This window comes from Gavia stellata, chromosome 32, assembly GCF_030936135.1.
Source record: "Gavia stellata isolate bGavSte3 chromosome 32, bGavSte3.hap2, whole genome shotgun sequence".
NCBI classification, from domain to species: Eukaryota; Metazoa; Chordata; class Aves; order Gaviiformes; family Gaviidae; genus Gavia; species Gavia stellata.
Genome location: NC_082625.1, coordinates 1,338,268 through 1,351,323, shown reverse-complemented (window position 1 = coordinate 1,351,323; position 13,056 = coordinate 1,338,268). Strand labels below are relative to the sequence as shown.

The window sequence follows — 13,056 nt, the reverse complement described above, 5'->3', positions numbered from 1 at the left end:
ACCCCCACCCTGAACTGGAGGGGTTCCCCCAATAACCCCTCCCTTGCACTGGGGGGGGGGCAGCCCCCCATTAGCCCCTTCCACACCCCCCCCCGCACCGAGCATAGCAGGGGAGTCCCCGCACCATGGGGGGGGGGGGGGGCATCCCCCTCCCCTGGGGCTGACATGGGGGCTCAACCTCCAGGACCCCGGGGGCGCCCTGCGTGCCACAGCCCCCCCGGCCTGGCTGGGTCTCCTTGGCCCCCCCGTGCAGTCACGGCCAAAATATCCCCCCCCCGGGGGGGACACGACAGCATTGCCGCAGTGCTGAGGAGGAGGAGGAGGGTGGGCTCCGCCGCACAAAGCCAGGGCTGTGCAGAGCTGAAGGCCTCTGCGCCATGGGGGGAGCGGGTGAGGGCAGGGAGGGGGGCCCCCCCCCGGGATGGGGGGGACACACACAGCCCTGCAGCCTGGGGGACGCGGGGACAGGGGGGCTCAGCTCAGCGCAGGGACCCGGGGAGGGCAACACTCACGTGGGCTCCTTATTTCAGCATCGGGGCGCAGGCAGGGGCGCAGGGTGGCACCAGCGCAGCAGTCGCAGGCAAGGGCAGGGCAGCTGCCTGCAGCCTCCTCCACCGCTGCGGCTGAGCCACGCACACCCCCCCAGCCTGCCAGGGGGAGGCACAAAGGGGGGGTGTCCCCCCCCCAAGAGATCCCCGATCCCTGCCGGAAAACTCCAGCAGGATTTTTAGCAGAAAGAGCCCCCCCCCGAGCAAGCCAGGAAAACAGAGCCCTCCACCCTGATTCCGCCAACAAGTTAAGAGGGTTTGGGGGTTTTTAATTTTTAATTGGGTTCAAACACAACAAACTTTTCACAGAAAGGGGAGACTCCGGGTGCTTTCCTCCGTCTTTACCGGCTGGGGGGGGGATGCTGGCAGGGGCCGTCCAGCTCCTTCAGCCTGGTTCCGCAAGCGGGGTGCAGAGCGGGCTGGGGAGAGCCCCGAAACAGCCCCAGGCTCTCGGTGCCAGGTTGAGCGTCGCCTCCTCAAACCCCTTCCCCACCAAAGTGCAAATAAATGCCTCTGCAGCCTCAGGACCCCTGCAACCCCCCCTGCCTGCTCGCAGGCGATCCTCCGCAGGGGCAGAGGCCACACGCTGCCTGTTACCTGGCGCGGGATGAACCCTACTTGTTTAGTAACATCAGAAGAAACGCCGTCGGGACGCCAAACCAGCCACGAGTTTGTCTCGGTTTGGCAGCCCCGGTTAAACACACAGGTAAGCACCAACGGCAACGGAGCTGCTGCCCGGTCAAGGGTTTAGACCTTCGGAAAGAATTTCACTCCCAGAAGAGATGTGAAAGGGGAAAGGGAAGAGAGGAAAACCCAGTGCCTGCTCAAGGCGAGGGGCAGGACTCTGCCGTGGCTCCAGGGCAAAGCCTCTCCAGCCCTGTCCGGGTGCTGCCGCAGCCCTCCCGAGGGAGCTCACCGATTTCTTTTTGCCCGGGCCAGCGGAGAGACCGCGGGGCTCCGGCCGAAGGGGAGCAGAGGCGGCACAGCCAGGTCAGTGCCCTCGGCCCAGCGGCGGGTGAAGCTGCTGAGCCGACAGTCTCACATCCCCTTCCACGGGCCCACGGGGCACCTCCTTGCCCGAGCCTGGGAGCAGGCAGGGGAAGAAGCGACGGGAAAAGCAGCGGCTTTTCCCTCCTTGGGGCAGTTCTCAGGTAGCGCGGGGTGCGGCCCCTCCAGGAACCCTCCTGTCCCACCAGCAGTGTGAGGCTCTGGGCAAGACCACCAGGAAAAGTCACACAGAGAAGTCCGGCACCAGCGTCCTGCGCAGACGAGGCAGGAACCACGCTGTGCTGTTATTTCTCCCATTCCTCCTCGAAGATGGAAGGTTATTTCCTCTCTTCCCCACAACACCACGCTAACAGAGCTTCTGCTCCCATGGCGGTTCCTCCTCCCCGTCTAACGTACCGCCAGTGGAGATCAAGAGGAGAGAGGTGGCCGGCAGCAGGCAGGGCCAACAGCGATCCCAGTCTGGAATCTCTTCGGGGCCATCCCAGCACCAGGACGACACAAGCAACAGAGGGCAGGTGCCTTCCTCGTGGCGGTTGCAAAAATTCACCCCGCAGAGCGCGAGGGTGCGGCGCAGCCACGGTAGAGACAGGGGTGAACGCAGTTTGGCTGAGGTCCAGGCCGTGAGCGGGTTAACGCAGGGTGCTAGCCAGCGCTGGGGGGGTCTCTACCTCTCCTGCCCTTGCGCCTCGCAAGCGCTGCCCATGCCGAAGGTCTGGAAGCGAGTTAGTAGCTTTTTTGTAAGACAACAACCAAATTCGGAAGCACGAAGTGTTAGTGTTAGTCCGTCCGGGTCGCTCTGCACCAGCTGCCTGCGGAGGGGTGAGCACGTCGGGGGGGACAGGCCGTCAGTGAAGGCGGCGGGACGCGGCAGGGTCCCGAGGCGAGCCGTGGCCTCGTGCTCATCTTAAATCCAAGAACAAAGACAGAAAGGAGGGGTGGGGAAGGGAAACAAAAGGAGAGGAGGTTCCTTGTGTCTCCTGTTTTCATCCGAGCAGAGCCCTGGGGCTCCAGCCCACTGTCCCTGGGGGATGATCAGCTCTAGTTCTACTTCTGGCTGTTGTAAGCTTTGTGCCTCTGGTTCATGGGGTTTTCTGGAGACTTCATCCACTCCTTCTTGAGGAGCTGCTTGAGCTGGGACAGGCGCATGTTGGGGTTCTCTTGCTTTAGGCGTGGCAGATTGACCTCTTCAAAAGCCGTGAAGGCAGCTTTCATCCGGCGCTCGGGGTGCCGGTCCAGATCATTGGCAACGCTGCCGGGAGGGAATTCAGAGAGAGACACGCATCAGAGACACCTCCCCGCTGGCACCAGCCACTCGCCCCGCTCCGATCCCCTGTCAGCGCAACCAAGTGCATACAGAATAACTCGGGTGATAAAGCAGAAAACCCCGTGATACTTCCCCTACACACTTCAAATACTCTCCACAGAGCAACAGGGCAGGGGACGTGTCCTGTTCCTGCTGTCGAGATAGAAAGTCACAGTCAAAGCATAAAAAGAAGCCAGTTCTGGGGGAGGGAGTGTCTGCAAGAATTTCTCGTAAGGAAAGCGACATCTTCAAAGGAAAGCATCGCTACGATACGGCCACGTACCTGAGGACAGCAATGGCATCTTCAATCGTCCTGGCCTCCACTGATCCTTCCTCCAGAACCCTCCTGTTGATGTTCTCTTCCAAGGGGACCTCCAAGTGAGTCTTCTCCTTCTCCACTGCGCAGGGAGGGGGCAAAGGGAGAACCGTTAACGTCAAATCCAGCCTGTGCAAAACCCTCAGAAGAGGCACAGTCTTTTTTTTCCAAAGCACTCTGCAGAAAGTGCTGAGAAAATTCAGCCAGAGTTCAGTCCCAGTTCTGGAAGGTAAGAGTGCCTGCTCTGCAGCTCTGCTTCTCCACCTCAAGGTGACAGGAGGTTTCTTTTTCCCCCATTTGGGTGTCAGACACAGACACAGCAAAGCGTGCAGCACGCAATAGCTGCGGGCAGCTCTTGCTTTCCAAACACCTCGTCCTTCAGCGACAGTAGGTGAAAAAGGAACAGCCCGCCTTCCCGCTCCCCAGCCCCCCGCGGCCGTCAGGGCCTTTCTATGGTACCACCAAACCTGTATCTGCATTCTCCTTCTGCTGCTGGTCTTTTCTGATCGTCTCCTCGATCTGGGCCCTGGTGACTTTGCCCGGGGTGACCTGCTTGGGCGACTTCCCTTTCAGCTTCGAGTCCTCTTCCTCCAGCAGGCGCTGCAGCTCCTTCTTGCGCTCCAGCTGCTCCAGCCGCCGCTTCTCCCTCTCCTCCTGGAAGGGAGAAAGGACCAGGTCACCTCCACCCTCCCACCTTCCTAAGGTGGAGGGATCAAACTACCCCTTACAGGCACAGGGAACCCTGCTTGAACCGGAACAGGCACCTCATTTCTGTGGCTAATGCAGCGCTGACCTCGCCTTATCAGAGGCGATGTCACCTGGTTCCCCCGACCTCCAGCGAGACAGCAAGGGCTCATCCCTTCAAATAATAATTCCCCCATCCCTGCCCCGTCTGCCACCACACGCTGGCTTCTCGTGATGTCAGTACTGCAAAACACAACCCCGCTGTCGAGAAGGAGCGGGAGGTACCAGCCAGGACTGCTGACAATCAGATTAAATTTTCCACTTTAATTTTAATAAGTGGTCAGAGGTTGAAAGTTCAGCAGTTGTTCGAGACAAGCCAGTCAAGAGGCTGAATTCATCCGCAGGCCTGGCTCACGCTCCTCCTAAGAGCCAGGACAGGCGGTCAGACCGAATCCAACAAGCAATGCAGCTCTTGTGGTAATTCTAAAGTGCCTCACAAGGAGTTTAAGAGCCACTTTGCCCTCGAAGGCCCAGGGAAGAGGGTGACAAGACTGTGCAACAGGCCCTTAGAGGCTTTCAGCACTTTGGCTTTGAGTTTTCTTTCCTCCTCTCCCAAAGCCTGTCAGGTCTGGCAAAAAGAAAGAAACAAGTGAACATCTCTGTCTGGGGCAGTGTCACACGCTGCAAAGCACTTCGTATTTAGGTTAGTTACACGGACACTTAATTACGGCTCTCATCCATTATTCACAGGGATGGCACAACGAACTGATAGAGCATTAACGGAACAGGTTTACTCAAAAGCAGCTGCACAGCAAAACCACCCCAGCAGTAACGCAACCTCCTGTCTTCATCGGTGTTTAAGGAGTAGGAGCAGAATTACGCACGTTGGGGTAGGGCCCACTTCGGAGACGGTAAGCAAGGCTGGGGTTTGAGACTATTAAACAGAAAAAAAAGACCCTGTAAGTCGCTCCACAGCTCAAGAGTTTAAAGAAAAAAAACCCATCAAAACACAGAATCAAAGGCCACAATACTGAATCAAAACATGCCCTCGGGCTGCTGCTGCTTCCGGCAAGTGCAGCAAGGACCAGACCTTTCAGCCCGGCTGGGAAGGGAAGGGAAGGGAAGGGAAGGAAAGCCTCGTCTACCTCCACTCCGAGCAGCTGGGGCCAAGGATGGGAAAAAAGCCATTAGAGGGATGAAGCCTTTATTACAACTGGCAGTCTTCAAATTCTTGGTCATTAAGTGCTTAGTGCCAGTGCCTTGAGACACAATGCCCCGGCAACTGGACCGTGCATGATTTCAACGTGCAAACTCATTTATTTAAGACATCGGCTTTCCCTGCCTGCTGCTTTCCTGTCAGGCCTCTCCCTCTTCTAGTAAAGGTTGAGTAAACAAATGTACTCGGTCTCCCAGATTAGGAGGGATTTTGGCCACTCCTAGAATAGAAAGGGTGTCACGAGAGGAGGGGGAAGACTCTTACCCCCCTAAAAATTTATTCACAGGGATATACCTGAGCGAGAGCAGCCGCAGGGGCTATGCCCACCCTTACTCAGGACAGCTCCAGCTCCAGATGGGATCTCCGGCTCGACCACCAGCCTCTGCTTGAACATCAGGCAGTTTTAAGGAAGAACGAAGGAGAAACCCCAAAACCAGAGAGATTAACGTGCCAAAACAGAAGGAGGGCCACAGAAATCACTGAAGGCCCAGCAGTCAGAGAGAGTAAGCCACTTAATTAGATCTAAAGTACATGTAAGAGAAGCAGCTCTGTGTATTCAGGATACTGGTATCGTGCCTAGAACGTGGGCTAGTGCAAAGAAACTGTCCCCCACGCTGCTCGTCCCAGCTCTGAAGCTCAGGGGTGGCTGAACAAGGTAACCCAGAGAAGGTGCTGGCACGGTGAGCACCTCAGCAAGGCTGCAGGAGTGGCTGTGGCTTGAATAATTCAGGAGACAGATAAGGAGTGGATATACACGTACTAATGACCTAAGGGAAGGGAGCAAGACATTTCAGAACAGAAATGTTATTTATAGTCAGAGAAGATTATCTTCTACCCCTGCTTATTACAGAAAGGGAACTGTCCTACAAGGCAGCTAGCTCAGCAGCCTGTGTCACATCACACAGCCCCAGCTGGGACGACGACACGTCTGACAGAGCAGAAATTCAAGGATAATGCTCTGCTGCCATTAGCTCCTTTCAAACAAAACTCTCCAAAGAGGACACATCCACTTAACGAAGGGGAAACAGAGGCGCGAGCAGGGTGCAGAGCCTTCCTCCTGCACTGCGTGCCGCAAGGGACCTCCAGTTACTCCTCTCCCCCAGCTGCCGGGGTAAGCTACTCCCTGCTCTCTGGCATTTACAATTGAGTTTCTATTTGAGGAAAGTAAATAAGCTGGCACCATTACTAATTTGTCACAAGACCTACAAAATCTACACGCTCAGGTTTCCTCGGCGGCCCATCACGTCCAGGTCTGCTCTGCACCTTCCGCGGTGCTCAAAAGCAGCAGCTCTGAGCCGCCTGCTCGCCAATCCCGAAGCCCAAGGGGCCTGAAGCTGTCGTTTTTGAAGACTTTTCTCAGGTTGGGCCAAACCAAAATAATCCTTTATGAATCAGCTTAAATGTCCTGATGAAAGAGAGGCTTAGATTTGTCTAAGTGAAACGTACCACAAAGCTATTAGAAAACTGGAGAGGAAATGAATCGTCTTCTCCCTCAACACTGCTCTGCTGCACTCTGCACGGCACTGGAAGGAGCAGGGGCTGAGATTCCTTTAGCTGGACACTGCTATTTCCAAGGATTTGTGTGTTAAAATGCGAGTTTCCAGCCTTGCAGAGAACTGCCTGAGCAAGGAACAATTCATTAGCTTTCAGAACAGCTTCCCACCTGCTAGACAGAAGGAGAACAAGGTCCCACGCACTTGGCTTTGAGAGCAAGCGGTCAATTGAAGCAGCAGCGCTCCCAATCAACCTCTTAGCCTGAGGCCCCGAGGAAGGCTGGAGAGCGTGCCGCCAGCCTGGCGAAGCACGCTGCTTCTCGCACGGCAGAACGGCAAAGCAACGCAAAGAAATGACGCAGTCGGAAAGCGAGGGGGGAATAACCGACCTGGAGCGTGTCTAAGTGCTCACTGGGCTCTCTGAGGTACACCGGAGCTTTGAGATGGGATCAAACATGCCCCCTCCATTGCCCACAGTCAAAGCAAGCATCGAAGGGATACTGGAGCTGGAGGAAGTTGGTTCTGGGGTCAGAAGCCCAGTCCAGTGTCGTCAGGTATCTCTCCACTACATCTCTGTCCCCTGCATTGCTCATTCAAGCCATCACATTTCAGTATTGAGTACCTGGTACCACGCAGACGTCCTCCAAAGAGGGAAGAACAGTCATTTGGCCTGTCTCGCGTTTTATCTGAATAAGAGTTGGTGCTCACAGCTGAGTAATTCTGCACTGAATCAGAGGAGAGGGGGGAGAGAAAGTCACCACTCGCCTGCCTGCGATACCACTGCAGCTGGGATGTGCCTGTACACGAGCCTGCCAGCCCACACCTCGTGACCGAGGCTAACAGGAACGAGAAAGGCATAAAACTCGCACCAAAAGAGTCACTACTCCCTCGTGCGCTATCTGCGCTCTTCTAGCACAAGTACTCACCCTGGATTTAGCCTGAATTTCTCCCCAGACCCTTTGTACACAAGTACAAAGTGTTTCCTCGCTCCCGCATCATCCGCACGCCCTCCCTTTGCCATTCCCACTGAGGGCTCTGAGTGAAGCCGCAGGAGAGACCTCCGATGGATGGTGCTGCTGACGCCACGACACACCGGGCAGAGAGAAGGGCGAGGGGCTTTGAGCCACTGCTGAACAACACGGAGGAACTGCTTTCCTGGCAAACAGAGCCCAGGCGAAATACAGCCTGAATGGGGAGAAGGACTTGTCCTCCCTCAGCCAGACAGCCCCAGCGGGAGTTTGGGAAGGTGACTGGGAATTCGGCTGCGTCCTTCCAGCAGACACCTCGGCTCCAGCTGCAGTCCCAGCCAGAGAGATCTTCCTGCACGTACCCGCAGGGCACAGAGCGGCTAAACCCAAGGTCACCAGAGAGAAGGTCGGACTCAGGCTGCGAGACCTCTGCCCTTGACAGATACTCCACCAGTCCTTTCTTCCCGGAATGCTCCATCTGATTTAATGGTTTGTCACCCTTCCAAGCCTGCCCGCAGCTTCACCCAGGACACAGACGCGTCCGCGGCTGTTCCACCACCAGACACACTTTAGCTAATTGCACGGAGACAAACACAGTGTGATCGGGCTGATGAGGAGTGTTGTGCTTTGAGCTGCAGTCTAACCTTGCACAGGAAGGGTGGGAAGGGACAGAAAGTAGGAAAACACCCGAATGTTAGAAGAAGACCAGTTACCTAGGTAAAACCCCGAGCTTTCCAGCAAGGACGTAGATTTTGTGCTTTCCAGCCGGAGCTCTCCAGGGAAGGTAACAAGCTGTGACTTGTGCTGAAGTGCGAGAGGAGGAATACACACATCGCAGGCTGGTGATATTAGCTCAGATATTCCTTTATGCATCACAGAGCCACCAAACGAGTGTCATCCTCTGTTAGCAGAGGATGGTTGCTCTCAGAGCGAGCGGGGCAGCATTTAAAGAAACCCCAAAACACAGCAAAAGCAAATAACGGGACAGTTGCTTGGTGACAGCGAATCTCACGACAGCAGGCACTGCATTTTGAACATTAAGCTTCCCTACGCCTAAGCATTAAGGCTGACATGCATCGCTGCCCCGTCAGCGAGACCACCAGATTGCCAGGCAGAGCCACCAAACCCCGGAACAGAAACAGAGCTCTGTGCTCGCACTTATTTCTCCAAGGCTCCAGTGGTCATCTGCAGGGGGAAAGAGATTACAAGGGGCACACGGGGTTTGAGCTCAGCACGTCCCAAAGGCTTTCAGCCACTCCTGCCTGCTGGCGGTGCAGGAATTCAGAGATGCTGCACGGGTGCGCTGCGGTGCTGTTAAATGTGTTACTGCCATCGCCCGGAGAGCCGGGGAAGAGCTGTAAGAGCTGCTCATCGCTGACTGCGAGGTGCTGAGAGCATCCTCCTACACACACCGCCATCGCCTCCTCCGGGTGCTGTAGCTGAGAGCGACACGAGCCCCTCCTGCGACATATGGCCGTGGCCGGCAGCGCTATTTCCATGCCAGCACCACCCGCAAAACAGCTACTTCTCTGGGGAAGTTTGACTCCTGTGAACGGTTTGGTTTCTGTCCTCTCTAGGACGAGGATGAAAAGTCATTTACAATCTGAGTCACACATCCCTTCCCTGCCGGGATGCGACGGGGCACAGGCAGCTTCTTCCATTCTCCATGGGGATATTCCAGCCTGATGGCACTGGAGAAGCAGCTGAGGAAGGTTTCACTGATTTGTTTTCCCCCAGCAACCCACTCATTCCTGTCTGTTGGCCACTTGCTCACCTACACAAAGCCCCAGCCTCTGCTTAGGTTGTGGCAGCGTCTGCGTGAGGCTCCCGCAGCAGGAAGAGCCCCTGTGCGGGTACAGTTAGACTCAGAGTCCTTCTGGCAGGACGGCTCCCCATCTGAGTGGAGATTTTTGCTGCTGTGAGCTGCCAGGTCCCCGGGGGGCTTGTGGGAGGCAAATGCACTAAAACACAGCATTCAGCTGAAATTCAGACCTAGAGACTACGGCCGTGCTGATGCAGGGAGAGGGAATGGCTGAGGTGCCGAGTGGAAACCGCCTCACTTGTTTCTCTAAAACCCAGTCTGAGGCTCTGGGATGGACCCTGGTTTTCCAGTTAGCAGTTCCAGCTCACAACACAGCTCCCCTCTCCAGACTCCCATGCCCCTTGCCTGCAGGAGGCTGTTTTGGAAGTCTGGTCAAGTAGGTCGCTGCTGGCCAAGTCTTAAGTAGAGCAATAATAAGTCCTTGTTCCAGGAAGTAATTAGGCAGCATTACAGGATTGCGTGGGGGAACAGCACACAGGACGCCAAATTCCAAACGTCAGGACATGTATTAGGGGTGAACTCACACAGATGTACACAGCACGCGGCTATCAAGGTCACGGGGACGCGCTGGCTTGCTGCTTGCCCAGCCAGTGTGCTTGAGTACCGACACACAGGGCTCAGTAAGCACCGACTTCACGGAGCAGCACAAACCCAGTAACCCCATCAATCCCGTTTACGTCATCAATAGAAGCTCTGTCTGGTTAGCGCGAGGGTAAAGAAATAATTTCAGAAGAGGCAGCTAAGTGTTCACCAACAACGGTTTCTAGAAAAATCCACAAACCCAGAAGGTAGATTTGTCTAATGCTGATGCAGGACAACGTCAAAAACCAAATAACCCAGAAATGAGCGCTGAAGTGCTCTGCTTATTGAACACCAAGGCAAATGGGCACCCAGGGCACAGCAAGCCGGTAAGAGCAAACCAGAGAGAATCTTTTGAGAGAGACACGTCCTGACGTGTGGCACACCAAGTTAGGCATGGAAAAAAAAGCTTTGTAACCCTTAACCCTGCTGATTTCTTTTTCCTTCTACAAAAATCAAAGAAAAATTAAGAAAGGAAAAGAAACAAAAAAAAGCTAAAGAAGTGCTTGCTCAAAAATCAAGCCCTGCAGCAGAGTTCTTGATCTTTTACTTAATTCAGTTTTAAATGATTCCAACAATAAAGCTTTTACTGCCTCCCTCGGGAAGTCAGCTCCAAGATCCACCAGATTACTGAATTACACATCAAAGCTTACACTTACTCCCACACTCGGCTTCTTTTAGCTCCCAGAGAAGCCACTAGTTCCAGCTCTTCTGCCCAAAACTAAGCGCAGGACAATGCGTGGGGAGACAGCTACAGCTGGGGGACAGAGGAGGAGAAGCAACCCTTTCTGAGCAAGCCTGGATCTCACCGGCTTAGCAAAGGGCCAGCTAGAAGACACCCTTCTACCTGACTAGCCATTCACCTTCCTTTGTTCCTTCCTCATCACGTGTTTGTCTTCATCCTTCCAGTAGGCATCTTCCAGCTCCTGCTGACGTTTGGCATCGGCTGCTGCCTTTGCCTCAGCTTTCCTCGCGCGGGCAGCAGCCGACTTGGTATTTTCACCTTGGAACTTCTTGGGCATCACTCAAGGTGCTCTGCGGAGAAGAAAAGAGGTTCAGATCCTTGCCCTGGACAGGATCTCCGTCACCCTGGACAGGGTTCACTGTGACCCCAGGAAGCAGAAACAGCTGGAGCTGACACCATGAAAACCCCCTTTTCTTATTGCCTCATACTATTTCGAGATCCTGGGCAGAACAGATCTAGTAATCTCCCAGCTCACCCAGGGGGAACTCTGCTCACTCCGCCCCAGATCCTCAGCGGGGGACAGTCCCTCCCGCCTTTTTATTGTGCTGCAACGAGATGACAAATCAGGCTGTTGGGTTCCTGGTACCGAGTCAAAAGCACCACTGCCCTGCAAGGTAAAACACTCTCTGCTGCTGAGTCAAAACGAAGCTGGGTGCTTTCATTCTGCCCCGGCAGGCTCCGAGGGGAATTCACCACTGCCAGCAGCGCAGGATGAAGCAGCACAAACACTGTATCACACCCCCGACTGTCTGTACAGAAACACAGCCCCGTGGCCCCATTTAATGGCCCCGTAAATGGCCACACAGACGTGCTGTATTAATTTGCCTGACGTCATCAGGGTAGGAAAAGTCCTAAAAGCCAGGCGGAACGGGAGCCAGAAAATTAACTATGAACTAAGAAAGGCCCTTCTTCTCAGCACGCTGCCCATGCAGACACCACATTCTAGATCTTAGATCTTTACTTTGAACGGCAGATAACTATTTCCTAAACAAGAAACAACAGAGAAGGGCTGAGGTTTAGGGCTGGCTGCTCGAGCCCCAAGCTTTTCAAAGCCTGGGCTGGATTAAAGCCCTTCTCCTCCCAGATACGTGCTCTGACCCTTCTTGAAGGGCGCGATCGGGGCTGGGCCCAGGGCGAGGCTGCGGGACAGCACAACGTGGGAGGCCCAGGGACGCCTCCCCCAGCCCAGGGGCTGCCCCAAAGGCCACAAGGGCCCAGCCCTGCTCCAGGTCCTGCACCCGGAGCTGCCCGACCCAAGGGCCGGCTGTCACCTGCCCAGGCCGGACCCCTGCTCCATGCCAGCGTCCCCAGCACCCCACCTCGCCTTGGGGCCCTACAGAGCCCCCCCCGGCCCTCCCCTCCCACGACAGAGCCCCCCCCCGGCTGCCCTTCCCCGTTTGCTCGGAAAGGGACAGCTTTCCCCCTCCGCCCCCTCCCCAAACGCCCGGCCTCTCCCCCCCCGCACCCCTCCAGCCCTTCCCCTCTCCCCTCAGCCCCCCCCGAGCCCTCCCCCAGCCTCCACCCCCCTCCGCCCCCCGCCCTCCCCCAGGGCCCGCCCAGCCCTTCCCCCTCCCGCCGCCTCGTCACCCCCAGCCCCTCCCCTCTCCCCCGGTTCCCCTCCGCACCCCCGGCCCGGCCCCTCCCCTCAGGCCGACCCCGAGGCCTGGACCCGCCGCCCGGGACCGCTCCTACCCGGTCCCCGCCGCTCCGGCCGTCGCGCGCGTTGCGCGTCACCGGTGCGCGCCGTCGCTCCCGCGGGAGGGGCGGGGCGAGCGGCGCGGGCGGCTCGTCAGGGCTCGCAGCCCGCCGCCGCCATCTTTGCTGAGGGCACGGCCCGCTCCGCCCAGGCCACGGCGCTAGGCCCGGCGGCGGGGAGCGGCGGGCCGAACGGCAGCCCCCGCCCACGGCAGCGCCCGCAGCGCGGCAGGCAGGGCGGGGGAGAGCCCGCACTCCGCCCGCCGCCACCACCTCCCCCCCAACCCCGCCCGGCACAAAGATGGCGGCGCCCCCCGAGATGGCGGCGCGGCCGAGCGGCTCCTGCGGCGGCTGTGGGCGGGGCCAATCACACGTGGGTGGGCGGGGCTTTGTCAGGGTGTGGCCCATTGTCACCTAGGCGGGGTGGGGCTTAACAGGGCGGGGCCCATTGTTATCTGAGTGGGTGGGGCTTAACAGGGTGGGGCCCATTGTCACCTAGGCGGGGTGGGGCTTAACAGGGCGGGGCCCATTATTATCTGGGTGGGTGGGGCTTAACAGGGCGGGGCCCATTGTCACATAGATGGGGTGGGGCTTAACAGGGTGGGGCCCATTGTTATGAGTGGGTGGGGCTTAACGGGGCGGGGCCCATTGTCAGCTGGGTGACACTTAGCAAGGTGGG

At 57.0% G+C, this 13,056-nt stretch overlaps 1 protein-coding gene across 1 annotated transcript; it reads right to left on the bottom strand.

Annotated features, from left to right (window-relative positions):
* Positions 1–827: 827 nt before the first annotated feature.
* CCDC124 (coiled-coil domain containing 124) lies at positions 828–12,384 on the bottom strand. Its single transcript, XM_059832000.1, has 5 exons — positions 12,375–12,384; positions 10,801–10,972; positions 3,643–3,829; positions 3,143–3,257; positions 828–2,805 (listed from the first exon to the last, which is right to left on the bottom strand). Exons 2-5 carry the CDS (start codon positions 10,957–10,959, stop codon positions 2,601–2,603), a joined length of 666 nt encoding a protein of 221 aa, XP_059687983.1. The 5' UTR covers positions 10,960–10,972; positions 12,375–12,384; the 3' UTR covers positions 828–2,600.
* Between the last annotated feature and the right edge of the window lie 672 nt (positions 12,385–13,056).

Coding starts and splice junctions, on each gene's coding strand:
- CCDC124 (XM_059832000.1), bottom strand. CDS start 10,959: ATGCCCAAGAAGTTCCAAGGTGAAAATACCAAGTCGGCTGCTGCCCGC. Junction 3,258..3,642: donor GAAGGAGAATGCAGATACAG/GTTTGGTGGTAC, acceptor CTCCCTGCGCAG/TGGAGAAGGAGAAGACTCAC. Junction 2,806..3,142: donor GATGCCATTGCTGTCCTCAG/GTACGTGGCCGT, acceptor CCCTCCCGGCAG/CGTTGCCAATGATCTGGACC.